Source organism: Achroia grisella, unplaced genomic scaffold (assembly GCF_030625045.1).
Source record: "Achroia grisella isolate CSIRO2021 unplaced genomic scaffold, CSIRO_AGI_Agris_v1 utg511, whole genome shotgun sequence".
In the NCBI taxonomy this organism is placed as follows: Eukaryota; Metazoa; Arthropoda; class Insecta; order Lepidoptera; family Pyralidae; genus Achroia; species Achroia grisella.
In genome coordinates this window covers 2,583,689-2,603,543 of record NW_026712905.1, presented here as the reverse complement: position 1 = coordinate 2,603,543, position 19,855 = coordinate 2,583,689, and the positions used below count along the sequence as shown (strand labels likewise).

The following is a 19,855-nucleotide window of genomic DNA, read 5'->3' as shown; positions in this document are numbered from 1 at the left end:
GTGTTTCTCCAAATAATTCCTTATCATAATCTTTTATGATGTGAAGATAATAATATATTTCTGTTAACATTTAATTTACTATGTGTCAATAATTATCACTTGTCCGTTACATGCTGTAACATGAAGGTGTGGTCGTCTTTGCTAGGAGCTTACCTATTGTGGCTCATAGGTGATTAAACAAATTGTTGACGCTGGATATTTGCCATTTACTGTTGTGTGAGCTACCCGGTAGACATTGATAATAAATATAGTGATGTGTGTGATGACAGGCAATAAAGAGGATTTTATTACTGAGTGATAATAAAAAATGTGCTCCCGACTGCGTTCAGTGTATACGTACCGTATAGAGGTTGACTTGATATACACAGCAATAGGACTATTCGTCGCCATTGCTGAAAATCCCCTGATCATCATTGTCATCATCATCATGATCACCATCCCACTGCGAGCCACTGCTGAATATAGGCCTCTTCCAAGGCACGCCTCTGGGTACGATTTCAGCCACAAGCAGATCTACGACAAAAATGACCAGCCCACAGTCACTTAAACTTTCTGATTCGTAGAACTATGTCGGTGACCTTAGTTCAATCCTTAGACGATCCCCTCACACAATGATAAATTATTAGAGAAATTTAATCTGTTCTAATATTATAAAGAACTAGCTTTTGCCCGCGGCTTCGCTCGCGTTATTCCCTTAGGGGTGAAAGTTATCAAAATCCTTGCTTAGGAGATGCCTACGTCATAGTAGCTTTATGCATGCAAAGTCTCAGCCCGATCGGTTTAAAATTGACAAACTTTCATCCCCTATTTTATCCCCTTGGGGGTAGAATTAATCAAAATCCTTTCTTAGCGAATGCCTACGTCATAACATCTACCTGCATGCCAAATTTCAGCCTGATCTGTCCAGTGGATTGGGCTGTGCGTTGATAGATCACTATATCAGTCAGTCACCTTTGAGTAATATATATTTAGACTAGCTGTATTACCTGCGCCTTCCTCACCCAAAAACTTTCATGCCTTACATCACCCTGTTCCACATATTTTTTTGTGATAAAACATAATCTTTGTCCGTCTTTATAACATAATCTTTATTGATATTCGTACGATATGCAACCTCACCATCAGGATGTAAGCGACTTGTTTTTTAAATACTTTCAATCAACGTAATAACGTTCATTCTAAAAATAAACCTATTAACTCCAGCTGTCTCAGGCAACACGGATATCACGAATATATCTATACCCCTATCTCGAATATCTCATCTATTAACGGAGAGTCAAGGAGATAATAGTGATATCTTAAAATTATGTTTGTTTGCTAAGTACTTAAAAAATAGTCTACGGCCATCTGGCCTAGTAGCCCATTTTTTGTGTCATGTACCTGTATGACACACTGAAAAGTTCTTTTGGTAAGGTACAACACGGTATCCTAGGTATCGATCGCTCAACGGCATCAAATCAGTCGGTAATGTTTTTAGAACAACGAATTTAGTAGTAGTATTTATTACATACATACTTTATTTTTACAGGTGTGGTAAACTCGGACAGTATAACAGTAAAGAACATTATTAGAGATGTTGGTGGTGTATTAGAAACTGCGGTATCTACAGATGGATATGAGAATATAGGATGTTATTTAGATACACCGCAAGGAACCATCGAATTTTGGCCAAATAATAATTCTACCGAACGATATGTACTGAGAGATGGAGTAAAAGCAGTATCTAATTGTTCAGTCGATGTAATGAAATTAACTAAAAATGACACAGGTCGTTGGAAACTATATTTCACTGTGGAAGGGGAAGAAAAGAAATCCCAAATTTACCAATTAACTGTTAACGACGGTTTGTATCATTATTTATTTTCACTTCACACAGTTAATTCTTGAGAAGTCCCACTAATTTTATCATAATGACATGAATTTGTTATATTCACGATTATTATCGTAACGTGCAAATTACGTGTCAAAAATGCTTAGGTGTGAAAATGGTAACAATGGTTTGGTCCATTTTACACCGTTGAGTACACAAATAGGTGTTAGAGAGGAATGGCTGTTCTTCATGGAACATCAAACAAGTGTCATCTCCGTGCTTGTACGTAACTATTGGGCACCCTGGAATGATATTCATTCGTAGTCGCAAGTAGCACTTGGTTACATTTTTCACTAGATAAAAGTGATGATCAGGAGAAAGATTCATATGTATAGTATATAAATGTTAGTGCAGAAAGCTATAATACTTTAAAAAAATTTACTTACGAAGAATCGAAATATTCTATAAATATATTACCGATAACTGATTCTTCTGCTTTATTGTGTATTTACAGACCCAGAAAATCCAATTATTGATGAAAATAGAGGAGTAGATATTTTAGACACACAATTCTTTAATGTAACAATTGGTACGAGTCATGAAATAGTAATTGAAGACCATCCACTTAATACCAAAGAGAGTTGCCATATAAGAACACCAAAAGGATTGCAATATACTATTATGGAAGGTTTCCACATTCCTGGAATTGAGGTGTTAGAAGCAGATCCCAATATGGCTTGCGGTATTATTGTCAATGTCAAAAACGAGGAATTGATTGGCGAATGGGTATTAATTGCCAGGATTGTGAGACTTTTCGATCCAGTGGAAATAAGATTGCCATTCACTATATACGTAGAAGGTAGGTAATTTATGGATATTCTTATTATTTGCTACTTAATTTACTTGTATCGTATCACGTCCACTGATAACATTAATGTTAATTGTTATCGTTCATTACTAAAATTACTCACTTATATCTATCACGTACATTTATCGTTATATGAGATTTTAGAATTTGTATAAATTAGATATTCGCTGCGGGTTCGCTTCTGCTGAAGTATAAGTGAATACCTGTGTCCGCGTGGAATAGACGCCGAACGACGAATTTGCATAGAAACTTTTATCCCCTATTTGATTTTACCCTCTTAAAGGTAAAAATGTTTATTTATCAACAGCCTAAAAAATAGGTTTTGCAGTTTAATGTTGACGATACTTCCATACAACCTTTCTTATTATCCCCTTACAACCCATTTTTCGTATTAAATAGTAGCCTATGTCCTTTCTCAGGGTCTAGACGTGGGTCTGAGTGTTTTCTATGTCTATATGGATGTATTTACAAAAAAAAAGATATCTAAGTATTTTTATCAGTCGTCTAGTACCTATAACACAAGCTCTCTGTTACCGTGTGACCTAGTCGATGGCGCTGTGTTAATTTGCCCGGGTTATATATTTATTTACTTATTATCTTTAATTATTACCGTAGCAGGTACCTACTTATATTAGGCGACAGTTACCGTTTACCATTAGGTGGATCGTCAACTTGTTTCCCATTCTAATTGCATAAAAATAATACCATCTGAATTGTAAGATATTATGGAAGAATTAATATATGTATTTGCCACTTAAGCAACTATCTTTTCTCGCACTTCTCTATGTCTTGAGTAAAGTATACAATGCTATATCGTATATAAAACTTGGTAATTTTATTCCGATTTTTATTACCTATACTATTGCTTTAATATTTAAAGTATCTACCAAATTACAGAATTCTTTGAAGTACCTGTAAACTCAAAAAAAATAATAATTGAACATAAAAATTAAAAAAAAACTTCTAAGTTAGATTACACACACCATGTATTTAACACGCATCCTGTTATTTAATTCTTATAGTCTAATTTTGATCACTGGGTGACCAATATTTAAATAAATTGCTTATTCGACTTTTGTCGAAACAAAATTAATTGTACGAAAGTTTTGTTACGTTCTTTGGTATAAAAACAATAACTGGAAAAATATTCAATTTTGGAAGTTTTTTATAAAGAGAGTACTAATAGTAGAAGGTTAGTAAAAACTCATGAGTAAATCAATATATACATAAGTACTTGTAACTCTAACGCTATGTATGAAATGAAAGGGGCTCGTATCCAGATAATGGATTGTAATGAGGGTAATGACGATTAATTTAAAACATTGTGTTCATAATATTTCAGAGGTAGTCCAAGCAGCACATCAAGAAGTTACTATAACTGAAGGTACGGATCTTTACCTCCGTCTACAGAAACCAACAGAACTTAGTGATTCTTGTAAACTTTACGGGCCAAGGGACAATTTAACCAATGTTGAAAGAGACAAAAATTATAATGATACGTGTGGATATGTTGTCAAAAATATACAACAGTTCGATAGTGGAAAATGGGAAATACGATACGGAATCGGAATTAAATACAGGGCCTACACTGAAGTAACAGTTATAGGTAAGAATTCAAATAATACACTAACTGTACATACGTGTATAGAGTATGTACAATATGATTCAATACAATTTATATATTTTTATAAAGTCTTTATATTGGACTATACTTGACTGATGTGAGTATCAGTTATATTAACAATTTAGAATTTCAACATGCTGAAATTCAAAATTGTTAATGTGCTCACTTGCTCAAATTATCCATAGATTAGTTAAGTTTGCATATACATTAAGTTGAAAATTTTATTTTAGCGGCATGGAACAAAACGACTGCAGATTTAGAATTTGTTTTTGATAGATCTGTTGAAGTTGTAATTGGACCTGATAACGCGATATACTGCAAAGTCGAAGATCCAAGTGAGGATATCATATTCGAGGGCTCTGGGAATTGTACTATTGTTCTGGAAAAAGCTATGGAGCATCACAATGGAAATTGGACTATGACCGTAGGATTTCCAGGAAAAGTAGTCACTGAAGAGTATTTCTTTAAAGTTAGAGTAATTGAAGCAGGTAAATGGTAATTAATGATAGTGGACGTCTTATTGTGACTAGAGTAGTCAGTAATAATTATTAGATTTTTCGTGAAAATTTGGAATGACTGACTTGAGGGCGGCCCACCTGATGGTCAGTCACAGCCATCACTTATATACACAAGCAGCAAGACGTCATCATGACACACCCGTGATAATGATCTATGTGATGCCTGAAATTTCACTTCCCCATCTTTCCCTTCAAACTTCCTACTAGCTGTACCCGCAGTTACATCCACATGAAATAGCATGTGTGTTATTCTTATACATACGCTATATTACAGTAAAGAAATATTAAAATCGTAGTTTCACGAGAAAGCTATATATATTATAAAGACTACCTTGTACAAAATCTACCTCGGTTTATTTTTTGATTAAGTAAGGTGGTTTTTTCTCGTAAAAGATCTTTTTCTCTTTTTTTCTTCTGTCATGTCATGTCAATTGAAATTAAAATTTTAATATTTATACACATATAAATAATTAAAAAAGTATATATAAAAACATATATATATTTCACAGGTCTATGTGTATGTAGGACTTGAAGTGAACATGACAGCGGCTCAACATTATATATAGAATTATGACTCCCAAAATTCCAATTACTATGCAGCAGATAAAAAGCGTTCTATTGTTGTCCTCGTGTATGATTTGATTTTGCGATTGTATTCTCTACCTGGCTGTCAAATTCCTTAGTAATTTACTATGGTACTTTCCCATTTTAAATAGAATATAAATATGCGTAATGAATTTGTGTACTCGAATGTATAACTAAGTATTGTGAATTATTAAATATTCTGTTCAACTTTTATATAATTAATATTAGCTAATCTGCTGTTTGAATAACATGTACAATCAAATATAATGAATTTGAAATTATGTGTAAATTTGTTCGTAAAAATATAGTAATAGAAAATTATTGCTAATGTCCTATTAAAAAAAAAAATAACGTATGAGAATAATAGTTTTGTTCTAGAATTATAACAATACATTTGCTTATTTAGCGAAAATACAATTTTATCGAGCATACAATGTTGTAAGTAAGGTATGAGTTTATTAGTTATACTTAGCGATAGCGATTTGTAAGTTTAACATTGTTATTGAATATTAAGAATAGGTAAAAAAAACATGCTTATTCCACTAAAAATATAAAGTTACAATATAACATAAAAATAGTAAGTATAGTATTGTCATTGATCATCGAACCGTACTGGTTTTTTAACTAGTCTACCACTCCGTGTCCTTTTCGCGGAGTCGGTATTTGGTTGTGACTAATATTGCAAGGAGCGGTAGTATTTTTCGATAATATGTCTTGCGTAATATTATCTGAAATTGTATCGGTTTCATTTAATATATAAGCTGGTTTAAGACGATCTATAGAAATCGAAACATTATTTCTGTTATATCTAATATAAACACTTTATTATTCCTTTGAATGACACGGTAAGGACCTTCGTATGGTGGTTGCAAAGGTTTGCGAACTGTCATTCCTAACAAAAACATAATTACATTTTTGTAAGTCATCGTGTACAAATATTGTACGAGAATCGCGTAAGACACGCGTTTTCGGCTTACAACTATTAATAATATTCCTTAACTTATCTAAATACGTACCTTCATTTTTATCGTGTATGCGTAGGTCTGTCCCGTAAAAATCTCCAGGCAACCTAAGTGATGATCCATACACAAGATTTGCTGGTGTTACAGAACTATCGCTTTTGCATACGTTACGTAAACCTAACATTACTGTGGATAACTCGTCAACCCATTGCCCTTTAGAACTAAGGCGTGCTGTAAGAGAAGTTTTTAGCGACCTATGCCATCTCTCTACCATCCCATTGCTCTGTGGATGATAAGGAGTAGTACGTTGCCTTTTGATACCTAACAATTTCATAAGCTCTGTAAATAATGTACTTTCGAACTGACGACCCTGGTCACTGGTAAGCTTAATTGGACAACCGAAACGAGCGATCCAGTGGTCATAAACGTTTTTAGCGACCGTTTCAGCGGTCATATCTTTAATTGGTATGGCTTCCGGCCATTTAGTAAATCGATCTATCATTGTTAAACAATATCTATAACCTTCGTCGGTTATCGGCAAAGGACCTATAAGGTCTACATGAATATGTTCAAATCGATTACAGGTATCAAAATTACCTAATCCTGCTATAGTATGACGACCTATCTTCGATTTTTGACAATGTATGCAGGTCTTAGCCCACAAGTTAATGTCGCGATTCATACTAGCCCATAAATATCTCTTAGTCACCTTTTTTCGTGACGTACGAATACCTTGGCTAATGTCATGATATAGAATCGAAAGCTAATCTCCTAAATTTTTCTGGTAAATAAGGCCTACATTCGTTATTAATAACATTACAATAAATAGGTAAGTCACAGTTAATATGTAAACAGTTTTGTAATTTATACTCGTGTTGGTATCGTGTAACAACTGCAATAACATGTCGTCGGTTTTCTGCGAATTCGCTAGATCGGCATAGTTGATAATTGTTGGACAGTTTATTGTTTCTATACGTGACAATGAATCGGCGACTATATTATCGTTTCCTGTTATATGCCTAATATCATTAGTAAACTCACTAATGAAAATTAGTTGTCTTGTTCTTCTAGGTGTTTCGTTATTATTCCCTAATTTATCAATAGCAAAAGTTAACGGTTTATGATCTGTATATATAATTAATTTACGACCTTCATGCATATTCCTAAAATGTTTTACGGCCATATAAATAGCAAGTAACTCGCGGTCGTAAGTGCTATACTTTTGTTGCGATGGCATTAATTTTTTTGAAAAGTATCCTAACGGTTTCCAATTATTATTCACTCTCTGTTGTAATACAGCGCCTACGCATGTACTAGAGGCGTCCGTCATAAGCGATAACGGGACGTCTGGTAGTGGATGCGATAACAAAGCAGCGGTTTTCAAACTTTGCTTACACGTATCGAATGCTTGTTCTGCTTTATTAGTCCAGTTAATTTTTGTCTTATCTTTACGTTTAGCTGTGCTTAAATAATTATTTAATTCGGACTGATATTCTACAGCGTGTGGTAAATGACTTCTATAAAAATTGACCATACCTAAAAATCTCCTAAGTTGATCTACTGTTTCCGGTTTAGGAAATTCGGTGATGGCATTGACCTTATCTTCAAGAGGTCTGATACCTTCACTCGAAACCTTGTACCCTAAAAATTCTACTACTTGTTTACCAAACTCGCATTTCGAAAGATTAATAGTAATGCCGTACTCGTTAAAACGTTGAAATACTGATTTTAAATGCTTGCGATGTTGTGTTTCGTTTTCGCTTGCAATGATGACGTCATCAATATAGCAAAATAAAAAATCTAAATCTTTGAGAACCACTGTATTCATATATCTTTGAAATGTCTGCGCGGCATTTCTTAGACCAAAACTCATGCGTGGGAACTCGAAAAGTCCAAAAGGTGATGGCGGTTTTTTCGATATCTTCCTGAGCTACAGGTATATTGTGGTAGGCTCTAGAAATATCCAAATGACTGTACCACTTCTTACCTGCCAGCAGATATGTGAAGTCCTGCAGCCGGGGCAATGGGTAGCGGTCCGGCTTTGTAATAGCGTTAAGGCCTCTGTAGTCACCACAGGGTCTCAAACTGCCGTTTTTCTTTGCCACGACGTGTAGTGGACTTGCCCACTCGCTCTTCGATGGCCTGCAGATTCCCATTTCCTGCATAATCCTAAATTCATCTCTTACCTTCGCGTATCTATCCGGCGGCAAAGGTCTGGCACGCGCGAATACTGGAGTTCCAGAGGTCTCTATGTGGTGAAATACAATACTCTTAGGGTTAATTTCATTAAAATTTGCGGGTTTAGTTATGTTAGGATAATTACGTAATATGTCGCTATATACATGATTCTCGTCAATAGTTTTAACCGATGGCTCACGACAATTAGTTATACTACCAATAATATTTAAATTTGTTACACTATCTATCAATCTTTTGGTACTTAAATCTACCACTAACTTATGATAAAAAAGAAAATCAGCACCTAAAATGGGCTGTTTAACGTCGGCAATTACAAATATCCATCTATATGGTCTTCTTAGGTTTAGATTTAATATTAGAGTATGCATACCATATGTGTTTATTACTGAACCGTTAGCTGCATATAACTTATATTTCTCACCATTATTTGAGCACTTCGAATATTGTTTACTTATTGGTAACACTGATATATTAGCTCCTGTGTCCACTAAAAATTTTAGTCCACTGTGTCTGTCAGTTACACAAAGGCGGTTATTACTGAAATTTGCCGTACAGTCGTGCCGCAGCCTGCACGGTATTTAGTTTTCCATTAGTTTTATCCTTCCAGTTACATGGTTTTATACACTTCGTTGCATCTTCTTTGTAACGAAAATGATAAAAACATAGCCAGTCAGGATTGTTTTTGTCGCGTCGCAGAGATCTTCCCTGTTTGACCTTGAACGATCGCGGCTCCTGGAAGACCTATGCGGCTGGAAACTTGGCCTTGACGCCAGCCTATTGACCTGTAGTGTCAGTTTCGCTATTTGTTCTACTAGCATATCTGTAGTAGTGGTCTGGGCAGTATGTGATATTTCAGCTACTTACCTTGTCTGCTATGACTGCTAGCTTCTCCATATCCGTTATTCACTCATAGTTAAAACTGCACGCACGTGAGCTGGCAGATGTCCTGTCCACAATATTCTTAATGTCTCTGAAGGAAATCTATCGCTAGCTAGGTTTTTCATCCGACGGTATAATTGCGACGGTTTTTGGTCCCCCAATTCTACTTCATTGAGTAATTTCTGAATTTGTCTGTTTTCAGACTCTTCATAAATGTTTATTAGATCTTTGCTTAAGTATTTCGTATTTTTTTGTGTCGGGAGGATTTAACAATATGTCACGTACCTGTCCGATTACTTCTCTGTTTAATTTCGACGTGACGAGCTGATATTTAGACTCATCTCCGAGCTTCTGGTTGGCAAGTGCGGTTTCCAGCTGTACAAACCATAGCCTGGGTTGTTCTTGCCAGAATTCGGCTATTCTTGAAGATAAGCTAATCTGCGCTAGCTCGGAAGTTTGTTCTTGCACTGCTTGTATAGCTGATTGTGACGTTTGTGGATTCATTATGCTAGTATGAAGTAGTATATAGTAGTATATAATATATCGTAAAGTTCACATAAATTCGCGGGTCACCACTTTCACAAGTCTATGATATCACTTATGTACTATGAATGGAAGGTTCTCCTATCCATATATATCGCGTGTTCCGGTGTGGTGTCATGAGCTTTACCAAATGAAAATACATTTATATTTTATCACGATTGTAATGCGGCGATACGGGACTACATCGTATATCTGACTGGGGAGGGACGTGTAGGAGGTGCGCTGTGCCACGCGATGTAATTCAATCTCTGTATTAACAATATGTATGTGTGTGTGCATATACCTACATATATATATATATATACATATAAAGTAAAATAAAATAAATATTAATACATATATAGACTTCTGTAAACTGTTCTGTAAACAACGCATGCCGTGGCAGCCAGTAATTAAGTCAACACTATAGTGTAAGTCACAGTTAGGTATGTAAACATGTTATTATCACTATTCAGGTATATATACCTGAACTTTTTGTAAGTGATAATAATTGTAACCTCATAGTGTATGTCTTGTTGGTCGCTCATATTAATAAATGTTACAGAACCGAAAGCCACAGTTACTACTTTCGTCGAGATGCAACAAGAAGAAGTTATGCTGAAATGCTCAGTGCCAACGGAGTATGAAGTAAAAGCATGCAATTTCCGCAAGCCTTCTGGTCGCGTTGTCTTTGCCTCTCCAGGGGTGGGAGAAAGCCATTACACTTTCTATGGCGTAGGAACAAGGTAAAAACACAACGTAATAGTCCTAGCGTTAGCGCCAGACGCCTTCAATATTCTTTGTTTATATATAACATACTAATATATAAACAAAGAAATGCGGTGCTGCGTGGTGATATTTATTTCATATAATTGGAATAGATAAATTGTATTAATTAATGTAAATAAATATGTCCGTATTAGTCATGAAGCAAGGAACACATAAAATATTTACATTACTAAGTTTGTGAAATTGTAATGGGTAATCTCTCGGTCTACTGAACCTATATTGAGAATTATTTTAGTTTTGAATAGCATGTTTAATATATATATATTCATATATATTCATAATAATGAAAAAGGTAACAAAAAACGGTAATATATAAGTATTGTATCTTTTTAGTATGGAATCGAAACCAAGAATTCATGACTGTGGTTTAAAAATTTCAAACCCTGAAACTTTTGAAGATTTTGGTATGTGGCGGTGCGCAATTGAAACTACAAATGACACATACTACGGTTTTCTGAGAGTATATCCATATCCAGAAGTGAAGGAGCACCCTGAAGTGTCTGCCTATATCATATCGGGTAAGAAGTCCTAATTAACTACATTTAATAATAATAATAAATATAATCTCAGGACAATTCACACAGCGCCCTCTAGACCTAATTTAAGCTATCCATAGGTGGTGTTACGGGTAGGTACTAGATAACTGATAAATACATAAAAAACACCCAGACCGATACAAACATTTATACATATAAATACAAATATTTGTGCTGTGCGAGGAATTGAACCCGCGACCATCCGAAGTAAGGTGGTGTGCTAAACCGCTAGACCACCGGGGTCGTCACATTTTTATTTTCATATATATTGCTTGAATGCCTATTAAAAAAGGAAATATATATTTTTTTTTTGTAACTAGAACTGAACTGGAATGATTTAATTGTAGTTACATAAGATGCATTTCTTTTTTTTATCAACACAAGCTGACAGCCATCCTAATAGATAGCAACCGTCTCCGAGATTTATCCGTTGCCGTGATATTTTCATCACGGATATTTCATCGTCATTCGACCCCTGCTATCCTTCATGCGTCCTCATCACTCAGGGTAAAGGTATCATGCCTCTGTGCTCTGTAATTTAACTGCTAACTAATCGATCTAATCAGAATACAGCTTACAAAGAGCGTTGTAAAAATACGGTACGACAGAAGACATGTACAAAATATACTTATGGTCTAATGAAATAAATATTATAAATTCAAATTCAAATTCAAAAATCATTTATTCATGTAGGACATTATTGCCGCTTATGAACGTCAAGTTTTTACATTATATTTTTTTTCCCTACCGTCCATTTCGGTATATAGATCCAATTGAGAAGAACTGGCAAGAAACTCAATTGAATTACTTTTTTTTTAAAAGCCAGTTTATTTACAATGCATAGGTATTTATATGCGTGTCTATGTCTAACTTTAAATGAAAATTCCGAACATGAAAACTATTGCCATGCACGCTCGTCATTCAAGTAATCGTTTAGTGAGTAATAGGCCTTGCTCAGTAAATATGATTTAACAGATGTTTTGAATTTATTTATGGGTAATTCCAATATATCCTTTGGTATCTTATCATAATTTTGTATACCTATTCCCATAAAAGACCCCTTGACTTTTTCTAAAAGATACTTGGGAACAGCAATTATTGTCTTTAAATCTAGTATTAATATTATGAATATTGCTGTTTTTGGGAAATAAGTCAAGATTTTTATGAACATATAGGATAAGAATTGGTTATTTAGTTTCGGAGTTTATTCCTAAATCATTCCTACCAACATTACAAGCGCAAAAGTTTGTTTGGATGGTTGAATAAATATTTGATAATCTTTCTCGCAAAGCTACTAACTAATTATCAAGAAAATCCGCGAAAGCTATATCTTTTATGTGGAAGTCGTTTTATCTATAGTATACTAGAGATATTTGGATATCATTATATATTATATATATGTACATGAAGCAAAAACTTTGTAGCCCTTTTTACGCACATTGTGGGACGGAGTATGCAATTTCACACACTTATAGTATATACAGAGAAGGAGTACAAAATACATTTTTTTTTAAATTATGCATAAAAATATATTAACTCAACAAGAAAAATAATAATAATAATGCCTGTATAAGACGTTAGGTGTTACTTATAAATGTATGCAACCTCATTTTGCTATATTATATAATTTTTAAAAAAAGAACACAGAACACTAATTTTAATTTAAACTTGTCATTCTGAGCTAATTGATTGGAGGGAAAATACAAGATCCTTTACATGAGTACAAAATATTTGTTTTATTTTCAAAAGAACAAAAGGATAGTACAAACAGTAGTTAGTGTATATCTAACTACAATGTATTTGAGAAACACGCTTAGAAGTACAGTCATTGACAATAGAACCTTAATAATTGTTCAATGTTATAATTTTAATTTAAAAACGATGTTCTTGCAATATATTTATGTGGTCGTGGACGGCGGTTATTATTTTATATATTATATGTATAAAGATAATTAACAGGTTTATATTCCTATGTGTTAATACATGCATGTGTTTATTTTGTTTAGAACCAACCCTCGTCACTGTCCCTAACTACCGTACCATCGAAGCTGTGGAGGGTGACACAGTAACGATGTCATGCTCAATAGATTCAGATATCCAGTACTGTTTCTTCAGATCGCCCAACGGAACCATTTTTAGTGTTACATCTGGTAAGTCATTGGGTATTCCAATGATATAGGTACTCATACTAACTAACGATTATTTTATGCCATCTTATATATAATGCTCTAATTAAATATTATTAAAAAGCAGTTCTCTAAAATAAATTTATAATTTAAGACTAAATAGCTTATTTTTGCATAGTATGAAATAAAATATGAAATAGAACAGTCTGTTCTCTTAGATCTTTTAAACTACGCAACGGATTTTAATGCAGTCTTTTGCAATAGAGTGATTCGAGAGGAAGGTCCTTACTAATATTATAAATGCGAAAGTAACTCTGTCTGTCTGTCTGTCTGTCTGTCTGTCTCGCTTTCACGTCAAAACTACTGAACCGATTTAAATGAAATTTGGTACACAGATAGTCTAGACCCTGAGAAAGGACATAGGCTACTTTTTAATGCGAAAAAAGGGTTGTAAGGGGTTAAAATTGGGGATGAAAGATTGTATGGAAGAATCGTCATTTTTGAAGGTAGAAGCTTGAAACTTATTTTTGAGGCTGCTAATTAAATATAAATAAATATGACATACAAAGTTTTTAAAAATTTTACCCTTAAGGGGGTTAAATAAATTAGGGGATATTTTTTTTATGTAAATTCGTTATTATTGAAGCTAGAAGATTGAAACTTATTTTTGAGGCTGTTGATTAAATATAAATAAATATAACATACTAAGTTTGTATAAAATCTTACCCTTAAGGGGTAAAATAAAATAGGGGATGAAAGTTTTTATGTAAATTTGTCATTTTTGAAGCTAGAAACTGATTTTTGAGGCTGTTGATTGACTATAAATAAATAAGCCTGGAAATTTTGTAAAAATGTTAACCTTAAGGGGGTAAAATAAAATAGGGCATGAAAGTTTTTATGTAAATTCGTCATTTTTGAAGCTAGAAGCTTGAAACTGATTTTTGAGGCTGTTGATTGACTATAAATAAATAAGCCATGAAATTTTGTAAAAATGTTACCCTTAAGGGGGTAAAATAAAATAGGGGATGAAAGTTTTAATGTAAATTCGTCATTTTTGAAGCTAGAAGCTTGAAACTTATTTTTGAGGCTGTTGATTAAATATAAATGAATATGACATTCAAAATTTGTATAAAATTACCCTTAAGGGGGTAAAGTAAAATAGGGGACGAAAGATTTTAATTTAATTCGCCATTATTGGAGCCAGATCTATGAAACTTTTTTATTGAATTTAGTTAGTTTATTAAATACCTTACTAATATTATAACTGTAAAAGTAATTCTGTCTGTCTGTCAGTCTCACTTACACGCCAAAACTACTGAACAGATTTAAGTGAAATTTGGCACACAATTAGTCTAGATCTTGAGAAAGCACATAGGATACTTTTGGATGCGACAGAAGGGTTATAAGGGGTTGAAAGGGTACATGCCATGCATACGAGGTTGTCCGACCTACGGTTCCGGCTGGGTGTGACTGGATGTCGCATCCTAGAAGTGCCAGGCGCCGATACCGGCGACAAAGCGAACTCACTAGCTGCAAGTTAGGTTAGTGATCTTGCCAGTAGAAAAAGTCCGGGTCACCAGGCCGGAGAAATCAGCTGAGCTGAGACTATGTGACCTGGACGACTCGGTAACATCTGAGAACGTCGTTGCCGCGAGTGGGAGGATGCGCGGATACAAGCATACAGGCGGGCGAGGTCCGGTGCACTCCTCCGGCGTGGGCTCAAACTGGGTGCGATGCCCGGTTGCAGCAGCCTAAACCATAATCCCGGCGGGTCGGATTAAGGTAAGGTGCTTGCTCACGGGGCACGTAGGCCAACGGTGCACTGCAGGGGAAGACTGCAGCGATAGGTGCTATCGCTTGGTCAGGGCGGCCACAAGACCGCGAGATGTGTCGCGCCATCGCCACGTTGCTGGTACTGCGCTGCGGCTAACCGCAAGTCGGACCATGGAGTCGGTAGCACAAAATTGTGTCGCTTGCCAAAGCCAGGCCGCAGCGCAGGTCACCGGCGGGAGGGGAGGATTCGATGTACACCTGAGTCTATCAGCGTGGCCATCGAATCCATATTTGACCCTAGGGTGGAGGATTGTTAGGGCGATCCGAAGCTCACAAGGGAGGCATTACGGTGGCGTGCAGAGGCTATTCCCTGCACGCCTAGATGAAAGGTCCCTTCAATGGGAATCTTGGAGAATGCATATGCGATCCTATAGCTACGGCGACATGTTCGAGGAGGAATAGTCGTCAGGTTTTTGGCCGATATGAATCCGGCAGTCCCCATTTGTCTGGGCCTCTATGAAGATTTTTTCCTGACGTTAAAAAAACACGGTTGTACGTAAGAATCGTCATTTTTAAAGCTAGAAGCTTGAAACTTATATTTTGGGTTGGTGATGATTGACCAACCTAAAATATAAGATGATGAGATGATGATTCATAGTTTGTAATAATTTTACCTTTAAGGGGGTACAATTTTTATGTAAATTCATGACTTTTTAAGCTAGAATGATGAAACTGTTTTCATTGGCTTTTTTGGGTTTATTTATTAAACACCTCACTAATATTATAACTCTCGATCTCGCTTACATGCCAAAACTACTGAACCGATTTAAATGAAATTTAGAACATATAATCTAGAAGGCCCTGAGAATGGATATAGGGTATTTTTTAATGTGGAAAAGGGTTGTAAGGGGATTGAATGGTGCAAGGTTGTATAGATATATCGCCATTTTCAAAGCCTGAAACGGATTTTTAGGCTGTAGATTAAATATAAATAAAGAAAAATGGGTTGTAAGGAATTTAAAAGAGAGTCAAATGTTTACATGCAAATATTGTCGTTTTTAAAGCTAGAAGCTTGAAGTTTAATTTTTAGCCTATTTATTAAATATATATTAAGAAAAGAAGTTATAAGGGGTTGAAAGAGTTATGTATGTTAGTTATGTATGGAAGTATCATTTTTGAAGATGAAATGATGAAACTTTTTCATTAGGCTTTTATTGGGTTAGATCATTACATATTTTTTTCATTATTTAGTCAAGTTCACTATTTTACGCGGACGAAGTCGCGGGTACAGCTAGTATTTAATACATGTACACACATGCGAAGCCGGGCCGGATAGACAGTTAAAAATAAAATTATTTTATTTCTTATTTCGATATTTTTGTTTAGTTCAAGAATTTACATTTGACTGAATTAACAAAAAAAAATTATAACCTTCACATAGCACCAGATGGGCTGTCGGCATGTTTGCCATCCCAGTGACTAAAACTAATTATTCCAGGCACAACATCAGAGAATTGGGAGTACGTTGGGGCCGGTTTGGATGCAGGGGAATGTGGTGTCGCGTTCAAAAACCTGTTGGCTTCTGACAGTGGCACATGGAGTTGTCAAGTCGGTTTGCATGACCAGCCCGAGCAAACAACAAACATATCTGTTTATATACACGGTATGATAAAAACAATTCTCATACAAGAACAAAACGATTTTCTTGGGGTAACTCAAGAAAACTTACTAAAATTCTAAAAGAGCTTCTGTCTCCCTTCCGATCGATACCCCGTCCAATACAAACCTAGATCGAATTACGGTGGCCTGAGCTGAGGTTTGAATATATCAGGAATCAATGTGAAAATATCAGGAAGTTTCTACAGTTATAGGAAGAACTTGGCTACCTGCTTTAGTAATCTACATTCCTGATAATAATATGGTAAAATTGCGAGGCTAAATGTCCATTTTATATTTACAAAAGCTATTTTCAGTAACGCATTGTGTATTGAATATTCATCTCGCATGGAATCATTTTATTAATACGTGAAGCAAAAACTTTGACGGAAGAGTATGAAATTTCGCACCCCTTTAGTTTATTATTAAGGAGCAAAATACTAATATTATAAAAAATATGCATACAATACATTAAATCAATAAAAAAAAATATTAAACACATTACCATGTATCTCGTACATACCCATAGAAAGTACTTGACAATTGTCATGATATATAATGTCATGACAATTGACAATTAATGTTCAAACATATAATTTAATTTAATTATGGTCGAATTTCGACCGTTGAGTGACCACAGTATTGAAAATTACATGACCGAGGTAGACTTTGTAATAAGTTGTTAGCGTGGGTAACTCTGTGTTACCTGTTTCAATCGCGAAGCAGCTTTCTTATATAGCAGTGAATGTGTATGAAGGTACAATACCTCAATTCCCTGGAATGGCAACGCATATCCGTTGTACTGTTTATATTTATAAAGTTCTATATGATTTAGCTTTGACTTTGATTATACACCAGCAAATGTTCATTTTCAGAGGCGATCGTGGCGTATCAGACGAATGACCCGAACACAGTCATGGTACATGCGGAAGTGTATCTCAAACGTCCGCTGGATTATTGCAGATTTGTACGCAGTGATGGTTTCGGCAAGTTACATATTTTTTATTGAGTAGAACTGTATGCCCGAGTATTAAGAATTACGAGGAATGTCAACAGGTGCTGCTTGTAGGAACTGATCTGTTCTGATAACTATGACTTTTTTTTATATATTTATACAAATTTATTTTATACTAAAGTATCTATTCATTTATTTAGCCAGCATTGCTATTTATCACAAAATTCTTATAATTGTAATTTTGAACAAAATTTATTTAAAAAAGCTTGCAAGTTACTTGATCATTCTTATTGTGATGACTCTTATTCCGAATGAGTTAAATAATAAAAAATATGACTATTCAAAAGTGCTTATATTAAGTTTATTTGTATAAAGATTATTTCTATTCTATTCTCTTTATTTAGTAGACAATTAATTTAAGAAATTTTAATTACATTGATTCATTCTTTATACTGTATGATTTTGCCGTTTTCGGTTTTAGCACTATTATATGGCACATAATGGAACGGTATAGTTATGCACTAGTGGGTTTTCAGTTATAGTAGATTTTTTTTATTTCATTTTATTTGTTTTACTGAGATTATTAATTGCTATTTACATATTGACTTCAGCTCCGATTTGATACAGTAGAAGTTTTCGTAGGGCTAATTGTATTTCACTGATTGTGAGAGGTGTATATTATATATACATATATTTACATTATTTATATATTACATGGTATATATATACAGGATGATAGGTTTATTATGAACTCAGGCTAGTTACCCCACCGTGACGAATTAACTGGCTATTAACCATGATGATTTCCGCGTGGAGGTCAACCTCACATGGTACATTGATAGCAATAGGGATTAAGTTACCCATTACTAAAAATCCCCAGCCACCTCCGATTTTAGCTTTTTGCGACAATGAACGTTGCAATGATTTTATTTCGTTTCAGGTTTTTCATCATCAAATCTACCTGCCAATTATAACACTTACAATTCATTAGACAATCTAATGTTGACTAGATATTGTTCGCTTCATATCAGAAAACCCACCATATTGGACCAGCAGCCATGGACAGTATTCGGCAGGATCAGGGGACTATCCACGGAAATTCAAGGACGCTCTAAAATTTTGAGATCAGAGTCTCCAGTGGCAGGTAATAGAAATTTCTATAGTGTTCTATAGGATAGTTATAGGCATTGTCAATTGTCGACGTCATAGTGAACACAACACTTGGCATAACCCATTGTTGAACCCAAAGTAGCAGGGTACCACTTTGCATTAGGTAGACTGTAGGTGGTCTGCGGTTGTACTGCTGCCCCGATAGCGTAAACCATTAGTGTAGGCGGGTGCACTATTCCATTATCATCAAAAAAGAAACCGATTTCAACTGCCAACCAGATTGCTTTGGAAGTTGGTTGGCAGTTGTAATGTGCAGGCAGTGAATTTACAGGATAAAAGGCATGACGCCTTAGTCCTTTGGAATGCATGAGTGTTATCATGGGTGTAGCATAATAACATGATGTCGGTAGTGCTGTTCATGTAGGTATATAGGCTACGGTGAGTCCATAAAGTTGTTGCTATTCAGTTATAGATAATTTCTAATATAAAAAGTAATTTCTCTTTCAGTGAAATCTTACACACTATGGATTATGTCACTTTGCCTAATTAGCATACTTTTCACGCTGGCTCTGATGCTTATCCCGGAGAACAACCGCCGCAGATCGATTCGAGTAGCGGCGTTTGTTAGAAACAGTTTCCGTAAAAGCTTCCAGAAGAAATTATTGAGTGACTCCTCCACTGCTGTTACCACACCTTCTTCATAATGTTATATTTAATTTGTAATGCTCCCATGTGAAGCCGAAGCGAATCACATGTATTCTATAAATATAATTAATGTGTTGAAATACTACTGTCATTGATCTAACTACGGCTATAATATAACATATATAACATATAACATATAACGGCGATAACTATAAAACAACAAGAATATATAAAGTAAATAAATCAAAAAATTTACATTCTATGACTGAACCAAGTACTTTCCAGTTTTATTTCAATT

The 19,855-nt window shown here is 34.9% G+C and overlaps 1 protein-coding gene across 1 annotated transcript; it reads left to right on the top strand.

The window, feature by feature from the left end:
* The first annotated feature begins 1,374 nt into the window (after positions 1 to 1,374).
* Positions 1,375 to 19,650, top strand: LOC131846571 (uncharacterized). Its single transcript, XM_059195907.1, has 12 exons — positions 1,375 to 1,423; positions 1,529 to 1,843; positions 2,325 to 2,669; positions 4,021 to 4,284; positions 4,533 to 4,790; positions 10,533 to 10,713; positions 11,090 to 11,274; positions 13,299 to 13,442; positions 16,690 to 16,854; positions 17,723 to 17,833; positions 18,743 to 18,946; positions 19,420 to 19,650. Exons 1-12 carry the CDS (start codon positions 1,375 to 1,377, stop codon positions 19,614 to 19,616), a joined length of 2,418 nt encoding a protein of 805 aa, XP_059051890.1. The 3' UTR covers positions 19,617 to 19,650.
* Positions 19,651 to 19,855: the final 205 nt, after the last annotated feature.